The sequence below is a fragment of the Notothenia rossii genome, assembly GCF_949606895.1.
Source record: "Notothenia rossii genome assembly, chromosome: 2".
NCBI lineage: Eukaryota > Metazoa > Chordata > Actinopteri > Perciformes > Nototheniidae > Notothenia > Notothenia rossii.
Window position 1 is genome coordinate 1,088,065 of NC_136904.1, and position 19,948 is coordinate 1,108,012.

Sequence of the window (19,948 nt, forward strand, 5' to 3'; positions counted from 1 at the left end):
AAAACATGTGGATCTCAGAAGCTCCGGTCTCTTTCTTAACGTTTTCCAGAATGTATACATATTTTCAGCCTCAGAAGAGAGAACAACATGCACCTCCATTACAAATAAACAACACATCAGTTTGTCCTCAAAATATAATAATATCTATCTATCTATCTATCTATCTATCTATCTATCTATCTATCTATCTATCTATCTCAATCTTTATTTCGAACAGATTAAAAAAATAACAAATACAAAATAACAAATGTGAAAAACAGAATACCGTATTGTTAAAATACATTATTTATCCACATTCATGATAATATTTATATATTCAACAAACAAAGGTCTTCATATTAATAATAATAATAAATCATATGTGTCCGAAAGGGAGTAGGAGGAAGCAAATGCTAATTAATTCCCACCCCTTACTTGATCGATGATTGTCCTTTAAAATCACTATGCAAGTTATTCCATTTACATTTATACATACATATACAATGATTTCTCATCTTCAATCAAATCTCTTCATTCTCATAGTTTTCCCAAAAAGTGTTTCATCCTTTTAAACTGAATTATGCTTGTGCTTTGTTTGAACTCCTGCTCCAAACCATTCCCTGAAATTACCCCACAGATTGTTCTACTCATACTTCTCAGAGTTGTTCTGACCTTGAGTTGTTTCAAATGTAGATTTCCTCTCAAATGATACCCACCCTCTCTGTCTATGAACAATGTTTTTAATTTCCTAGGAAGTAGATTATGTCTTGCTCTGTACATGATTAGGGCCGTTTTAAATTTAACCAGATCAATGAACTTCAATATGTGCGACTTCAAAAATAATACATTAGTGTGTTCAAGATATCCTACATTATTGATTACTCTTATAGCCCTTTTTTGTAATGTGCATAAGGGCTGTAGGTTGGTTTTGTACGTGTTTCCCCAAATCTCCACACAGTAAATCAGATATGGCAATATTAGTGTGTTATATAGAGTATACAATGGGTTTTAGTCCAGAATGTATCTGGCTTTTCCCAATATTGCGATAGTTTTAGCCATTTTTGCTTTTACATGAGTGATATGAGGTTTCCAACTGATGTTGTGGTCTCAAACCACACCAAGGAACTTAATTTCATATACTCTTTCTATGTTTATGTTATCTAGTATTAATTCCACTATGGATTTGTTTTATGTTTTCCAAATATCATAATCTTTGTTTTGCTTATATTTAATGATAATTTGTTTGAGTCAAACCAATGTTTTCACACTTCCATTAGCTCAGTGGCGTTTTCATATGTACAAAAGTGTTGGGGCACAAAAAACGTAGATGTCTATATGTAAGCTTCTGCAGTGACGTGCAGTGAGGTTCATGGCTGGTGAGGCACTGACACTTCAGGTTTACAAATATTATATTTTGACCTAAATCAAAATATTATATTATTTTCAAAAGCTTTTTTTTTCCGACTAATTTTAAACACACAGTTCAACAAAAGGATACCCAAAAAATGTAATTTGATCATTTAAATATTGAATTGTTCTCTCTTTGTAAGATCCCATTTTCAATAAAATTGCGGTCTTACCTTGACTTGAAGATGAAGTCCATTTGGCTATCCTTCTGGACAAAAATCTCTATTACTTTTTTTGTAAAAGTCCTCCTTATCTTCTTGTAGTTTCAAAAGTCTATCATAAATCTAATTGATAGATTTATGATTCGAAAATTATAAAAGTAGGGTAGACATGTGGAGATTATCCGGCTGAACAAAACGTGCATTTATTTAACAGGTACGTTTCCCACAGATCTTATTTCGAGCTATTTTCTAAAATCCTATGTAGAAATATCGTTGTTATTTGTGGAGGGAACCCATGCGCAGCTTACTTCCTGGTTTTGGGACGCGTCTCTCTCCTCCTCTTCACACACCACACTTTTCGCGGCACACATACTTACAGCCAATCAGCTCTGAATGATGTGAGATGACGTATGGTGGGGATGGCAGCACTCTGCCCCTATGGTCATTACTTTTTTGCCACACACATTAAATAGGACAATACTCTGAGCATGCGCAGTGTAGTTTTTACTGTCACCGTTCACTTAGACAGGGAGAGGAGGGCATGATCGGGTTTTGTCCCACATGGCTCTAAACAGCTCAATAGGCACACGCTGTAGACACTATTTAGAAGAACACAGACTAAAACAGCAATGTACAGACGAATCAGATGATTAAACATGATCTTAAAATATATTTTATATATTTTTTTTTTCATTTTTTTGTAATCATTATTTTTAATGCTTTCTGCTGACACTAGGTGGGGCCCTTCATCTGTGCCCCACCTACCCCTAATGACCAGTCGCCACTGGCCCTTTCAAATTGTCACCGGAACAAAAAATAATAGTGTCATCTGCAAATAAAATATATAAATTATATTTGATACTCTGCAAATGTCGTTGATGTATATTATGAACAGCTTTGGACCCAACACAGACCCTTGAGGTACTCAAGTTATGTTCATATATTCTGATTTATGCACACCAATTTCAACAAATTGTTGTCTGTTGCTTAAATAATCTCACACCCAGTCTAATCTCACCCCTCTGATGCTATACCGTTCCAGTTTTGTCAGTAAAATATTGTGATCTATGGTGTCTATTTATCTATCTCTCTCTCTCTCTCTCTCTATCTATCTATCTATCTATCTATCTATCTATCTATCTATCTATCTATCTATCTATCTATCATAGCAGGGTCAGGCAGAGTGGGGTTGCCTATCCCTTTAAGAGAGAGAGGGAGGTGTGGCGCGTGCATGTGTAGAGCGAGAGTGAGCGAGCGTAGTGTGTGTCCGGAAGAGATCGGGGGTAGCAGCAGTGATCAGTCTGTCTCCAGTTAGCTGTATAACAAAGTCCTGAGGAAACACAGCGGCCTCCCAAGGAACAGCCTGCCTGTCTGCCTCATTTCAGAGTGGGTTATTGAAGCCGAAGCCTGGTGCTTCAGTCCGGGAAGACTGCAGAGAGTCCTCCCCTGTATTCCTCCACTACGGTCTGAGAGCAGCATCTATCTCCACTGTTGCTGTAACCATGTTAATGTCCCTCTGTGGGACCAATAAAGGACTTCTGATTCTGCGGACAGACAGAAGAGAGGGGGGAGGGGCGGGGTCCTTCTTCTTTTCCCGGCTTTGAAGAGTCCTCTTCCTCGCAGCCCACTGTATCCCAGGATGCAATGCGCGCCAGTGACGAGGAAACAAAGAAAATGTCGGTCCGGTCTCAGAGAGAATGCAGCACGTCAGGAGTAACTGATACATGTGAGTATCGGGTTCACATACATGCCAACCTTTCCAAATCCAAAAGAGGTAGGTTTGTGGGTGGCAAATGTGCACGCCCAAATTAGGTAATCAGAAGAAATCGAACCCCAGTAATTACATGTATAAACCATATATATTTAACATATCATCATTTTATGCATTTTTCAGAAAAAGTGGTAGTTTGGTAAACAGTGACATCAACGACATGTCTGGTCTGTAAAATGCCCGAAAAGTAAATGAATGGGAGATAAATATCCCAAAGTATCCACATTTAATTATATTTTTTATGTGTTTCTGGTCTTCTTTCAGTTGAGACAGTGTAGATCAGGGGTCTCAGACTCAATTTACCTGGGGGCCGCTGGACGTAGAGTCTGGGCAAGTCTGGGCCGCTTCAAATATTCCGCAAAACATTTGATAAAAAATACAACATTAACAGTTATTCAACATCTTCTTAACATGAACTGTTCTTCACAACATAACTATGTACAGTTGCTCTTTCTTACCTACTCCTTGCTGGTAGAGACCTGGCAGCGCTTCCTCTCACAGCTGAGCCACATTTGGTTTGAGGGAGGAAGCAGTTGAAACCCTCAGTATGTCTTGAAGATGTGCATCAGTAAGTCTGGACCTGTACTTTGACTTATTGAAGTTCATGGTGGAGAAGAGCTGTTCACACATATATGTGCTCCCAGAAAGGCACATGGTCCGCTTGAACATCCTGGAAATCTCAGGGAAGGAGGGGGGCAATTCTCTCATGAACTGTCCAAGCTTGTCTGCTTTCCCATTCACTTCCCTGAACTTGGCTTTGAGCTCAGAATTGCACTGCAGGCCGATGAGCTCCATTTGAAGCACACCAGGGGCATTTTCCACATCAAAGGAGAAGGGGTCTGCAAACATTTGGAAAGTGGCTCTGTGTGTCTTGAAGTCTGCAAACCGCTGATCGAATTCCTCCTGTAGCTTCACAATGGCATCAATATACTTCTCACCACTGAATGCTGTGCCCCTGCCCATGAGAGCCTTGCATGCTGGGAAATGGCAGAGGTTTTTCTGAGGGAGCTGGGCTTTCCATAACATCAGTTTTGTAGAGAATGCTCTGATATTGTCATATGCTGCACTAACAAGCTGGCCCTGGCCCTTCAACTTCTTATTCAGAGCGTTCAGCTCCTGCGTGATGTCAACAAGCTAAGTCCATGAGCCATTTGGGATCACTCTGCTCGGGAACAGCCATCCCACCCTTCTCCAGCATGAATACTTTCAGTTCTGTTCTCAACTCAAAAAACCTCTTCAGGACGTTTCCCCTGCTGAGCCAACGTACCTCTGTGAAGTACATGCTCATATTCTGACTCAATTTCCTCCAAAAAAGCACGGAACTGGCGGTGCTTTAAGCCCCTGGATCTGATATGGTTGATGCATTTCACAACGACAGACATCACATTGTCAAACTTCAAGCATTTGCTGCAAAGGGCCTGCTGATGGATAATGCAGTGCAGAGCAATAGCTAGACCCTCCAGAAAAACGCGATTCTGCGATCGCAGAATTTACCGCATAATCAGCCAAATGGCGCAGATTTCTAAAAGGCCGCATATTTATCAAAAGGCCGCATAATCCCCGCATTTTTCCACACAAAGTTGAGAAAAAAAAAAGTTAACTCGTCTTGACGTGACGTCATCAGCTCGCGCATCACAGAATGTAAACAACACTGTATAGAGTGAACGTGTGGAGCTCACACGATAGAGAAAACACCAAGATGAAAATATCTAATCCATCTCATTTACCGACGAACATTTCTACTAAAGACCGGGCAGAAAGTGGGGGGAAACTATTCTGCACCCCGTGCAACTGTGTGTTGGAGCATAAGAGAACATCGACGGTGACGACCCGCTTTGATTCATTTAAACATTCGAAAATGCTTTCTGCTGCTGCGGACAAGAAAGCCAAACAACGTTCACCGAGGCACCAACCTCCAAAACCCTTTAGAGGGCTACAAGAAACGAAGTGAGTAGCCTACAAGATTGAAGCTGCAGATAACGAACGAGTAAATGAAAACAGAATGAGGCGGAGAAGTGTGTGTGTGTGTGTGTGTGTGTGTGTGTGTGTGTGTGTGTGTGTGTGTGTGTGTGTGTGTGTGTGTGTGTGTGTGTGTGTGTGTGTGTGTGTGTGTGTGTGTGTGTGTGTGTGTGTGTGTGTGTGTGTGTGTGTGTGTGTGTGTGTGTGTGTGTGTGTGTGTGTGTGTGTGTGTGTGTGTGTGTGAGATTAAAATAGCACAATTGCTTTTACAATAAATAAACATTGAATGTGTTTAATTGAATAGTAAAGGGGTTTAATGTTAGTGGCAGATTGTGTGTGAGAGAGAATAAATAAGACAGCCCAATATTTTAAAAAAAATCGAAAAAATTTTCCCGCATATTTCGCAACTTCCCGCAGTTTCACCGCATAAAATCACATAAAACCCCGCATGTTTAATCGCATAATCAAGGAATTTAGCCTGCGTTTTTCTGGAGGGTCTAAATAGCCTCCTCCAGACCCTCCTCCTCCAGTTTTCTTTGAACAAGTGCCACCAGCCCGTTTTTTCTCCCTGTCATTGATGGCGCTCCGTCCGTCGTAATTCCAACAAACCTCTTCCATGGCAGACCGATATCCGCAATGGCATCACACAGTTGCTGAAATATCTCCTGAGCGGTGGTCCGGCCATGCATTGGTTTCACTGTAAGCAACTCCTCTGTCACTTCAAAATTGTCATCAACACCACAGACATACATTGCGAGCTGAGCGGTGTCAGTGATGTCTGTGCTCTCATCAAGAGCCACAGAGTATGCACGGAACAGTTTGGCTTTGTGGCACAGCTGTTCATATATGTCACTTGATAAGTCAGAAATGCGCTCTGCCACTGTGTTAGCTGCCAGGCTGATGTTGTTGAACTGACCCTTCTTTTCCGGACAGACTATACTTGCAGCCTGCAACATGCATTTTTTTTACAAATTCGCCTTCCGTAAACGGCTTTCCCGCCCTAGCAATCATCTCACTCACCACATAGCTAGCTTCGACTGCTAAATCAGCCTCATTGCTTCCTTTCTTCAAGAGATTTTGTTGCTTCCATAGAATTTTTTTTAGCTCTGTGACTTTTTTCTCTCTCTCATCTCCCAGGTATTTTGCATACTCTGCATGTTTAGTTGAGTAGTGACGTTTGACGTTATACTCCTTGTATACAGCGATTTTTTCTGTGCATATAAGGCACGTTGCGTTTCCCCTGTACTCAACAAAAAAATATTCAGTCTCCCACTTCTCCTGAAATGTTCTGTGGTCATCATCGATTTTTCTTTTCCCTGAAAGTTTTGAGGAAGACATGGCGATATATTTTGCTTCCACTCTGTGTCACTTTTGGATCACGTCTGGATTGATTCCGCTGCGCGCATTTGATTGACGTGTGGCGGAGTTCCCTCGGAGGGGGGAGGGGTGAGGGAACTCCGCGCAGCAGTTCCCTGCCAGCAGCAGCAGCGGGAAAAATAAAATTGAAATATAAAGCGCAAACGTAAACGCGCGGGCCAGATTAACACTATTACATGATATCAACAAAGGGGCCTTGAGAAACTGTCTCGCGGGCCACATCTGGCCCGCGGGCCTGGAGTCTGAGACACCTGGTGAAGATGAAGGATGTGTCAGGATGTAGAACTCTTGTGTGAACATTGGATAAAGCCAGGTTCATATTCTTGTTTCATGTTGTTGACTTATTAGAGTCAAAGGTTTGCACAGAGCGAAATATCTTTGTGTTGCGCCATAAATCAGAAAATACTGCATTAAAAAAGTCATTTCCTGCATTTGTCTACTGATAAAGTTTGATATAAATAATGTACAGGCTTTCAGATTGCTGTAGTTCACTAAAGAAAGACATTAACGACATGTTTGGTGTTGAAAATGTCAGAAAAAGTGAAAGAATGGGAGATAAATATCTCAAAATGGTATCATATTTACCCCCGGTGTGCACGTTGTTTCTCTTTCAGAACCACAGAGGACTGTTTGTATGGTAGGCGGTAGAAACATGTCAAAAGCGGTAGACTACTGCCCAAATCGGTAGGGTTGGCAGGTAAGGGTTTAACTTAGCCTACTTTAATAACTGATGAATTTGCGCAGGCCTATTGGGTTTAACTTTCAATCAGGAGAGACCCCGTTGTGCTGGTATAGAGAAGCAAAGTCCCTCCCTTTCCGGGGGACCTTATTTCGGAAAAATTATGTATTGAAGTCAATGGAGAGAGAAAGATTATGTTTCGATCCCGTTTGAATTGTGCCACGAATTACACATAGGATGTTTGTCAATTTAAAAGATAATTTTGCAAATCAACATTTTTAAAATGTGTCGTAAAACTGTGAAGTAACACTTTTTTTTGTGTGAAACCGCTCAATGAACTACATCTCCTGTCTCGCAACACACACCAAGATGGCCGTCACGTTGGCACGTTTCACTTCTTTCTTTCAGAATGAGGAGAAAAGTATTAAAAGAGGTGAAGATCACTCCAAGTCGGCATGTTGAGAGCTGTACACACACACAAGGGGAGTTAGTCGTTTGTAAGCCAGCATGCGGGACCGGGAGTCTGGGAATTTTAGTCTTTCTAGTTGCGTATTTGTTATAGTCTTATATATATATATATATATATATATATATAACAGTTTTACAAAAAACTGACTTTTTTGACATGAAAATTATTTGTTAAGATCGACAAACATCATATGTGTAATTCATGGCACAATTCAAACGGGATCGAAAGATAATCTTTCTCTCCCCATTGACTTCAATACATAATTTTTCCGAAATAAGGTCCCATGGGTCGGAAGTAGCTGGTCGGGACTTCGCCTCTCTCTATATCATTCGGGGGGGGGACCGAACCAAACCAAACCAAACCGATGAAACCCCCCCTGAGGTCTAGACACTGGTGGTGGTGAAGGCATGAAGGGATTCAGGGCCGGTTTTTGGCATAGGCGACATAGGAAGTCGCCTTGGTTGTAGGGCTGCTCGATTATGGCACAAATCTTAATCTCGATTATTTGGGTCAATAATTGTAATTGCGATTTATTAAATGCGATTATTCATTGACTTTGAAAACATCCATTTATTGGAGAAAAAAAATGTGAACAATATGTTTTTAACAGTTGATTACCCTGAACACCAGATCTGGGGAGGCGCTGCGCTGGCAGCTCTGGGAGGGAAAAAAACATTTTTGACCGTTGGTGCTCATCCTACTTTTCGGCCTTGATGTAACAATATTCATAATGTAACACCCTTTTCACCCCAGTTACACTTTTCATTTGCCCTGTACGATGTAAGTAATGTAAGTAAAGGGCTGGAATAGAGGGATTTGAGGGATGTCTAAAGTGCATTCATCTGTTTGTATTTTGAGCAAAAAACATCATAGACATGTTTTTATATATTTGTATATATCTGAGACCCATAATATATTCCTTAAAATAGCACGATAGGTGCACTTTAACCTGTTAGACCGCATCCCTGTTTTTCAGGTCTCAGGCTTGAAAAGGACATGATTGATTGGGTGGGAATGGGTGTTTTTGGTGATCTCTTTTTAACCGTTAGAGCCAATATAATCGAAGGGGATTCTCCACATACAAACCAACGTTACGAAAAAAAAGTGGGGGCTATGCGCATGCAGTTTTGCCCAGAGCAATAAACTGTCTCACGCTCTGAAATCGGAAAACGGAAAGGTAGGTTTATTGCTTATTGGTTATCAGAAATTATTTAGAAGGGATACAGACACATTGGATTAACCTATGGATTAACTTCAGCAGCTTTTTTATCGTTTTAATGCCATTGAAGACAACTTTTGATCAGACGACAACAGAGGTAAGACCTATTGCGGTTTTTGCTACCTAGCGCCAGGTGTTGTGATTAGGGGTGCACCGAATGGGAAATTCTTGGCCGAAACCGATACCGAAAATAGGAAACAGTTGGCCGAAAACCGAATGCCGAAAGGCCGAAAATGATTAATAGAAATATATATGTATACATCTTTTACCAATGTTGTTCAGCTACCTGATTATGGAAAAATACATGATTATGGCAAAACTTAACTTAACTTAACTTCACTTCACTTCACTTCACTTCACTTCACTTCACTTCACTTCACTTCAATAATAATCACTAGTATGGGTCCATAAAACATTTATTCAGCACTTTTGAATGCATACAGTACATTAATTCCAAGCCAAGTGCATTTTCTTTTCTCTGTAGGATAACTAGAACAAAGTGCATTCAGAACAAAGCCAAGGTGCTTTAAAATAAACATCTAGGCCAGTAGGCCTACAACAAACTAGTGTAAATAAAGACTGTGACAGCCAGGCCTTCAACAACAACAAATGCACCTATAAGTTTGGTAACCTAACGTGTTGTTGTGATGACGTAATCAAAACGCGGCGACAAGCGCGGCGACAAGCACGGCGCGCAACCATGCTTGCGGCTGGCTCACAGCCAACATGTCTGCCGCTTGGAGATATTTCAAAATATCAGAGAAAGAGGCGCGGATTACGATTTGTAAAACGTGTTCAGCTGACATTTCTCGAGGGGGTGTAACTGCAAAGACTTTCACCACTTCGGGATTACTCAAATCAAAACACCCGGACAAATATGCGGAGTATGATCAACGTAACCCTGTTCTCTGACATTCGGTGATATTTTTTCGGTGCTAAAACCCTTTCGGCCGGAAGCCAAAAGGGCTCTTTTTAACAATTTTCGGTCGATAATATTCGGTGGCCGAATATTCGGTGCATCCCTAGTTGTGATGTCTGTTTTTGTTTATAAAGTCAGGACTTCTTATCGTGGAGTGATGATATAGATACTAGGGCTGTCAAACGATTAACATTTTTAATCAGATTAATCACAGCTTAAAAATGAATTAATCAAGATTAATCACCATTCGAACTATGTCCAAAATATGCCATTTCTTTATGTATATATTGTTGTGGGAATGGAAAGATAAAAGAAAGAAGGCGGATATATCCATTTAACATACAGTATGTATGTATGTTTATTATAACTAGGGCTGTCAGTCGATTAGAATAGTTAATCGCGATTAATGGCACATTTTTTATCTGTTCTAAATGTTCCTTAGAGGGATATTTTTCAAGTTTTTAATACTCTTATCAACATATGAGTGGACAAATATGCTTTATGCAAATGTTTGTTTATTATCATTTGACCAATGACAAATATTCTCATGAATTGTGTGTGTGTGTGTGTGTGTGTGTGTGTGTGTGTGTGTGTGTGTGTGTGTGTGTGTGTGTGTGTGTGTGTGTGTGTGTGTGTGTGTGTGTGTGTGTGTGTGTGTGTGTGTGTGTGTGTGTGTGTGTGTGTGTGTGTGTGTGTGTGTGTGTGTGTGTGTGTGTGTGTGTGTGTGTGTGTGTGTGTGTGTGTGTGTGTGTGTGTGTGTGTGTGTGTGTGTGTGTGTGTGTGTGTGTGTGTGTGTGTGTGTGTGTGTGTGTGTGTGTGTGTGTGTGTCAAGGCATATGCTCGAATGGGAGCTGCCTGGACGCTGCAATCATGTTGCGTGCACTATCCGTGCTGAGTATGCTGACTTTTCGTACAATGTCCCACTGTCTGGCTACCTGCATAAAGTCAAGTGCTCGGCGACATTTTTCGCTCGTGGCTAATTCAGAGGCTCAGCGTGAGCTCTGTGTTTTTTTTTGCAAAATAAAAAGATCAGTTGGCTGAGTTTCTTCCCGTTACATGGGTATGAAACATTCATAGTTTATTAAATATTAAGAAGCCCTCAGACGATGTTTCCTGCAGATGATGCGTTTTTCCCCCCGGTGGCGGGGGATGGGGTTCAACAGGTTAAAAGCTGCTTAAAAAACAGATATATAATGTATTCCATTTATACAGTTTTTCTTTTGTTAAAATACATGACACATTTCAATGAACCGTTTATTCTTGTAATTTAAATGTGATTTCCTGTCATTATGAAATACAATAAAAAAAAAAAACAGGTAGCACTTTATATTAAGGGTGACCTATCATGCAAAATGCACTTTTGTACGTCTTTTATACATGAATATGTGTCCCCGGTGTTCCAGGGAACTCACCAAGTGTCAGAAAACACAACCCTCTCTATTTTCCTCCGTACCCAAATCTCTTAAAAAGGGGCTGCAACGGATCTGATACAGACTAATCCAGATTTGAACACTTCTATGACGTCACAGAAGTGGCGCTACGGCTATTGGGCCAACTCCACCAATCAGGAGGAGACAGCCCACAGACATTGCCGTTCGAAAGTGCTGGAGACGCTGTAGTACATATGCCAGGCCTGTAGATGGTGCTGTTCTCACAGAATCAGCCCATGATGCAAAGACAGTGTTAAATTGAGCGAAATGAGGAATGGCTAAAATGCATGATCTGTTTGGTATTTTGAAAAATAAAAAGTATAAATATGCCTTATATAGGTATGGTCCTACACTATATTATTCAAATATAGCATTATAGGTCCACTTCAAGGTACACAAATTAACCATCAACTAGTTGTTAATTAACATGCATATTAGCAGTATATTGGCTCTTTATTAGTCATTATAAAACACTTATTAATGCCTTATTCTGCCATAATAACACTTATTAACAATACATGAAACTATAAGTGTTAATTGTGTCTAAATAATTCAAAATTAGGTATTTATATCTAAGAATATGTTTTAGGGTATTGACAGTTCAGCTACCAATAGCAAGGTGATATTGACCAGTATGTTTCATATTTGCACATTTGTATATTTGTAAAATGTGTACTGAAGGTTAGACAGGAAACCGGGTACAGGAAGTAGGAGAAAGTGAACTGAATACCATGGCAGTAGACATCAATGAGTAGACTGCTACTAATTTTCCCTTTGCAACCTGAAGAGTAAAAGGGTAAATTCCGTCGGAAAGCAATGACTGTAAGGATTAGTAACATGTATTTTGTTTATATGATGACATTTGGAGATGTTTAAACGTTTTAAACACAATGAGAAAATGCGTTAGCATTCGCGCTAGCATTTGCGCTAGCGTTAGCATGCACGGTAGCGTTAGTGTACATTCTAGCGTTAGCCATACTAGCCTGTACCGTTCTTATTATACATCCATGGCCTGTTCACATGCTTATCGCATAGCTAGCATTAACTATATTTACCTTGTTTACACTTAGTGGTCCCATGTGTTAATCTGTTTATAAGTGCCTTGTAACTTCTTTTTTTATAGTTTCACTCCGTTTGAATGTCAGTGGACTGCAAATAAGTCAATAAAGGAGCATGGCTGCTCATTCCCTGGCTCTCAAAATAGTTTGGCTGGCTGTTTAATCTATGTTCACACTGAGACAGTACAACACATAGAGCAGTGGTTCTCAAATGGGGGTACGCGGACCCCTAGGGGTACGTTGGAGTACTGCAGGGGGTATGTGAGATTTATTTTATGCTAATGAAAAAAAAAACATTAATGCATTTAAATAAACTACTAATAGTAGATTAACTACTTTATTCAAAGGTTTACAGTAATTCTGGATAATAAAATGGGAAAAATAAACGGGGTGCTCTCTTTTCCTCTCCCTCTCCTGACAGCCCGTCAGTCTCGTGCAGCTCGCTGAACCTGTAATAAGCCGACATTAAAGAATAAATATATTTATAACTAGTTTAGCTTGTTCCAGAGTAGATAAACTAGCTAAGTGTGTTAGGTCTAACTCTTAGTGTATTTTGGTCCACTCACCGGTCCGTCACAGCGGAGCTGTGATCATGCAGAGCTGTTCTGCGTCAGCAGCAGCTGATCTGATATCTGATCTCTCTCGCGTCCGGTTATACTTCGCTCGCGTTTTTGTCCAAATCTATCCGATCTAGCTAGTTCTAGCTAATGATATGACTGCCTGCTTATCAAAGGACACCTAAACAATAAGCGTTGCTTGGCAACGGCGTGTGGCCGCAAAGTATAGCACAGCATTATGCATATGTTTATATGAGGGGTCAAAATCCCATGCTCATAAAATGCTCATATCTTTTTTTCTCTTCATTCCCCACGCCCCAAAATAAATAAATAAATATACAAATTTTAGGAAAAGTAACGAAGTTTGAGCAGTGTGGGTTTTATATGAACAGAGTTACACATATTTCAAAACGATGAGTGTAATAACTGCAGTTTGCCTCCCTGTCACTGAGAGTTTCATGTCTTGTTACATAAGAAGAGATCATATGTTTTAAGTGTTGTTATGGGAGAATTACTATTCTTGTGGTACTACTGCCTTATTAGGCCCATATTGAGCAGAGCATATTCAGACCCAAACTCATGTAGAACAACTTCCTTACTTGCAACAAATCAGCACTAATTAGAGGGTTATTGAGGAAAAACTCAACTAATGGATTATTACTTGTAGAATATGGTCATATAGAATAAGGCATTAATAAGTGTTTTATAATGACTAATAAAGAGCCAATATACTGCTAATATGCATGTTAATTAACAACTAGATGATGGTTAATTTGTGTACCTTAATATAAAGTGTTACCAAACACGTTACATTTTTAAAGTGTAACTAATGTATGCGGCATGGCTACAAAGGGTGGTCTGTAGCAAACACTTGCACATGTTTTTTTATAGATATAGACATTTTTAAAACCAAAACAGTACGGAATTTGTAATCCTTTAGGGATGTTCATGGTCATCATTTTGCAATCATCATTTGTTAATAAGATTAATTAATTAATTAGTTTCTTTTTCTCTTGTTTTCTCTTTTATTAGGACAATTCTGGAGAACTGGATCTGCGCTGCTGAGGAAGGAGCTGCCATCCACACAGGAACCCCCGTGGTGCTGGAGAAATCTAAACAGCATCAGGGACATCATCCTCCCAAACCTCTGCTTCCTGCTGTCCAGCTGAACAGCAGCTCAGGAAGCTTCAGAGAGAAACAGTGTGTTCAACAGAGACTGAAGCACACAGAGAAACAGTGTGTTCAACAGAGACTGAAGCACACACAGAGAAACAGTGTGTTCAACAGAGACTGAAGCACACACAGAGAAACAGTGTGTTCAACAGAGACTGAAGCACACACAGAGAAACAGTGTGTTTAACAGAGACTGAAGCACACACAGAGAAACAGTGTGTTCAACAGAGACTGAAGCACACAGAGAAACAGTGTGTTCAACAGAGACTGAAGCACACACAGAGAAACAGTGTGTTTAACAGAGACTGAAGCACACACAGAGAAACAGTGTGTTTAACAGAGACTGAAGCACACACAGAGAAACAGTGTGTTTAACAGAGACTGAAGCTTCAGAGAGAAACAGTGTGTTTAACAGAGACTGAAGCACACAGAGAAACAGTGTGTTTAACAGAGACTGAAGCACACAGAGAAACAGTGTGTTTAACAGAGACTGAAGCACACACAGAGAAACAGTGTGTTCAACAGGAAGTGGTGATTTAGTAAACATGAGTGTTGTGCTGCTCTCGTTGGTGAAGCAGCGACTCACTGCAGCTGCTGAAGACATCTTTGTTCTGTTTGAAAGAACGATAGCAGAGTACGAGGAGGAACTGTCTCGTTCAAAACAGGAGAACGAGAGACACCGGAAACTACTGGACGCTGTTTTACAGCCTCAGCTTCAGATCCACAGAGCAGGTCTGTTCCCTCTTTACTATCCCTCTATATATTCACTCTCTATGAACTCTCCCTTTATCAACTCACCCTTTATTAACTCACGAATGCATGTTCCTCACCAATGTGGCCCCATTTGAAAGGTAAGTAAACAGGCTTTCCAACATTATCAGATTTATTGTCAAGAAACATTGTTACGATAAAGAAATAATCTACCAAACACAGAATTCCTTACTTAGTGTTAAGTTTATTTAATTGTATATCAATAGGGGATCGATGTCTGCCGGTGGACGAGTGGCAGTCAGCAAGCTTACACTGACACTGGTCTCAGTGTTTGATATTTTAATGCAACAAATAAAGTAACTTTGACTTTTAACATTAGCCTCATTACTCCAACTTCAACATTTTGAGAAAAATAGTTGATTTTTGAGAATTTAAAAAAGTCCACATTTTGTGAATAAAGTCAGGATTTGAGATTTGGCTCCTCCATTCCTACCTATTTGCAACGTGTGCATCGAAGGGCACAGCGAGCTGTGCAATAGCAGTGCCCTTTTACCTTTAAAAACAATCACTAAAATGCACCATCAGCTCATACAGCCAGTAAATGCAGATCTAACCCTGATAACTAACATGATCATGAATTACACAAAGCTACATGTACAAACTCATATCTGCAAACAGAAAAGGAGAAACTTCGCCCCCACACTCTCCCTGTCCAAACTAAGCAGTGTAACTTCCTTGTATATTGCCTACAGTACTAACTCACCTGTTTTCCTGAAATTCTCCGGAGCATCTGTAAAAAATGTGTAATTGACAGACAATTGAGCCAACAGACATACAAAGTGGGCGGGACTTAGCTAAATGATAGTCAAGCATTTTAAATGTTAATATTGGTAATGGTCATTACATTTTACATTGTAACAGTTAACAGTTTTTTCTTACTGTGTGTTTCCTGTTTCCTGCAGACGTCCAGCAGCTGGTGGTGGTTAAAGAAGAGGTTCCCCCTGAGCAGCAGGAGTGGAGCTCCAGTCTGGACCAGGAGGACCCAGAACCCCCCCCCCACATTAAAGAGGAGCAGGACGAACTCTGGATCAGTCAGGAGCGAGAGCAGCTTCAAGGGCTGGAGGAGGCTGATATCACCGAGTTCACATTCACTCCTGTCCCTGTGAAGAGTGAAGATGATGAAGAGAAACCTCAGTCCTCTCAGCTTCATCAAAGACAAACGGAACACCTGGAAACAGAAGCTGATGGAGAGGACTGTGGAGGACCAGAACCAGCCAGGAGCTCAGATCCAAAGAGACATTTACAACCAGAGACTGAGGACAACCCTGGAGAATCTTCTGAACCTGACACTGAAGACAGTGCTGATTGGAAGGAGACCAGAGAACCAGGTTCAAACTCTCAGAGAAATGAAAAAGACCCTGTCAGTGATTCAAGACGTAGTGCAGGAGAGAAACCATTCAGCTGCTCAGTCTGTAAGAAATATTTTTCACATGGAAGAAGTTTAAAGCACCACATGAGAAACCACACAGGAGAGAAACCATACAGCTGCTCATTTTGTAAGAAATATTTTACACAGAAAGGAGATTTAAATAGACACATGAGAGTCCACACTGGAGAAAAACCATACAGCTGCAGTGTTTGTGAAAAAAGATTCACACAGAGCTATCTGGTCAAAACCCATAAGTGTGTTTGTCGTCAGTCCTCACAGCTTCATCAAACTCAAACTGAGGAGAACAGAGAGGCTGAGCCTCCAGCCAGCAGCTCAGCTGAACACATGGAAACAGAAGCTGATGACTCTTCTGAACCTGACACTGAAGACAGGGCTGATTGGAAGAAGACTAGAGAACCAGGTTCAAACTTTCAGAGAAATAAACAAGACCCTGTCAGTGATTCAAGATGTAGTGGCGGAGAGAAACCATTCAGCTGCTCAGTCTGTGAGAAAACATTTGCATGGAAAGGATATTTAAATCTGCACATGAGAATCCACACAGGAGAGAAACCATACATCTGCTCAATTTGTAAGAAATCTTTTGCAGTGAGAGGAAGTTTAAAGTGCCACATTAGAGTTCACACAGGAGAGAAACCATACAGCTGCAGTGTTTGCGACAAACGATTCACATGGAGTCATCAGATCAAAAGCCATAAGTGTGTTGGTCGTCAGTCCTCACAGCTTCATCAAACTCAAAGTGAGGAGAACAGAGATGCAGAGCCTCCTGCCAGCAGCTCAGCTGAACACATGGAAACAGCTGTTGGAGAGTACTCTGGAGGACCAGAACCAGCCAGGAACTCAGATCCAGAGAGACATTTACAACCAGAGACTGAGGACAACCCTGGAGACTCTGCATGTGCAACAAAAAAAGAGGACAATTAATTTATTAGACCTATGACAATTCACAAGAGAAAAATCTGTCTGGTTGTATAAACTCTGTTTGACAATATTCATACATGAACTCCCACATACATCCTTGCATATATAGTCCATCTTTATCGACAGATGTTTTTAATATGATTAATGTTTTTGTCATACTACTTTTCTGATTTATACGATAACCTCTTGATTTTGGTTAATGAAATGTTATGACTTTAAACTTCCATTGGGATGTTTTTGATAGTTCCTGTTGAGTTATCAGTTTGTTCTGGTCTAAAAGAAGAACCAATGACTTATTGATATAGAGAATATTTACCATGTTTCTACTTTTATTCTGTTCTGTTTATATCATCCAACCGAACTAAATGAAAAAGGCCTTTGAAACAGACTCACATTCCTGCAATTTGTTTGTGTTTTGCAGCAGATTACAATCAGCTCATTTAGAGTTCAGAGTTAAGATGGAATTTTAGGATTATTCCTTAAGTCCTTTCACCTCCGTTGAATCAGGAATAAAATACTTTTTATTTAGGTTTATTTAGATGAGATTAGATTTAGTTATATATTTAGTTGTAGATGCAGAAACAAGTAATACACAAGGCATTGCACTAAAGTTGAAACTGTTACTAATAAAAGAGTTAACTCTATGCATATAAACTTCAACAATATACTTACCTCCAGAGTTTCTATGGTAGACACACAATAAGATATTCAGAATAAGTTAGAGTACACTGTAATCAACAAATCATATTGTTAAAAAATAAAAGAAACAGGATAAACAATATGTCCTCAGTTCAATCAGTAAAGACGGTTTTGATGTAAGTATACATATTTATTGCAGAGATACACAAATGAATGAAATGGTGATTTTGGCGATTAGGTCCCGTTGTGCAGGAAGTATCATTCGGGAGGGCAGAACCGATCTGCACTACTCATCAACTCAAAAACACCAGATTATCCTTGTTAATTACACAAATTGATTGGTTTAAATTGTGTACAATGGTTTTGTATTTTTCCCCTTCGATTCGGAAAAACAAATATTTTTTCGGAGTTTAGGATGGCAGAAGACACTACACTACCCAGAATCCTCAGCTATCATTTGTGACAAATGCCGTGATCAGTCCTCAAGCTCTGTAATTGGATGTTGGAGTGGCAGTGCGTGAAGTTTAAACGGAGCGTCAAACAGCATTTTGAAAAGGAATGAATCCCATCGACGGCACACTAACCAGAACAGGAATTGAATGTGTCCTACGCCCCCCTTAGGTCACAGGCTCCTCCAACAGTGCAACACAATAAAACAGATACACAGAAAAAATAGTGCAAGTAAATACAAAAAAATATATAGTAAAAAGTGAAATAGTGCAATAAGAGTCGATATTCAAGTGATTGGAATATGATATATTTCACAAATAATTTCTAAGTAGCAGCCAAATGAATGTTATGTAGGTTGTTTCAAAGTTCAGGTGTTTAATAGTCTTCTGGCCTGTGGGATGAAGCTGTCCCTGAGTCTGGTGGTTTTAGTCCTGATGCTGCGGTATCGCCTGCCAGACGGCAGCAGCAGACGGAACAGTTTGTGGCTGGGGTGGTGGGGGTCTTTTATCATCCTGAGGGCTTTCTTTAAGGTTAACCTGTTATTTTTACTCCACTACATTTATTTTAGTTACTTTACAGATTTGGATTAATGATGTGAAATATAAATAACCCTTAAATCAGACTTTAGTTCCACCAGAGTAAAATTCAGTGAATGTGATTGTCAAGTGCAAACAATCAGGCGAGATATTTGATAACGGGTGCTTGAGAAGAAAAAATGTATCTGCAGACCCCTATAAAGCATATTCATTGCTCGTTATTCTCTAATCGTTCATCAAAAACTGTATATAATGGCTATTTTGCACATCCCTTTCAAGATTTCCAAAGGTTTATTGACATATCATATACACAACTACGGTGTAGTTCTGCAATGATGACAAACGTGGGTCACAGGTTCCTCAACAAGACATCTATCAGTTTAATGGAGGTACACACATATTGTCATATTCTGCACATTTCTTATTCTATCTTATAAGAGTGTAATAAATATATATAATATCGGTTAAAATAAGTGCTTCAACATAGTTAACATTGCAGGAAAGTTGATTGTCAAGTCCCAAAACAAACCATGCAATATATTAAACGTTAAGTACATTGTCAGGCTTAATATTTATCAGATAACCCAAAAGTTTTTTGCTTACATGTATTTAAAAGAAGACATTAACCTAAAGTATTATTTAATGTTTAAATAAAGTCTAATTAGTTTGTCTGTTTTGCGGATCCTCTTAATATCTTTGCACATCCTCCTATCAGGCACTAAACTATTTTATTCTAGATATCATTTACAGTATCTTCTTGATATTTTCTGTTCTATATTTCTATCATTGACCTTCTACTTTCCTCCTATTTTGTAGGTACTCTTAATATTTAAATGTTTTCATAAAATATAACACATTCAAAAGTGCTTTACAAAAATGAAAGACATTAAGAAAAAGGCATTTTAAACAGTCATTAAAAAGCAACACAATCTACCTGCATTGCATTACTCTAAACGTGTAATAACGTGCTTTAACCAGTAGGTGGTTTGGGATAAAAAGCTGTCAAGTTTACAGTGTTAACAAAATAAAATATACTACTGTTTCCGGTTTCGTTTACGACGGATATATTTTGTTATTGTTTTGATA

At 39.7% G+C, this 19,948-nt stretch overlaps 1 protein-coding gene across 1 annotated transcript; it reads left to right on the forward strand.

Moving 5' to 3' along the window:
- The first annotated feature begins 2,781 nt into the window (after positions 1-2,781).
- On the forward strand, positions 2,782-19,427 carry LOC307026092 (uncharacterized protein). The gene is made up of 3 exons (XM_079661208.1): positions 2,782-3,273; positions 14,018-14,890; positions 15,832-19,427. Exons 2-3 carry the CDS (start codon positions 14,704-14,706, stop codon positions 17,238-17,240), a joined length of 1,596 nt encoding a protein of 531 aa, XP_079517334.1. The 5' UTR covers positions 2,782-3,273; positions 14,018-14,703; the 3' UTR covers positions 17,241-19,427.
- The last annotated feature ends 521 nt before the right edge of the window (positions 19,428-19,948 follow it).

Coding starts and splice junctions, on each gene's coding strand:
- LOC307026092 (XM_079661208.1), top strand. CDS start 14,704: ATGAGTGTTGTGCTGCTCTCGTTGGTGAAGCAGCGACTCACTGCAGCT. Junction 14,891..15,831: donor GCTTCAGATCCACAGAGCAG/GTCTGTTCCCTC, acceptor TGTTTCCTGCAG/ACGTCCAGCAGCTGGTGGTG.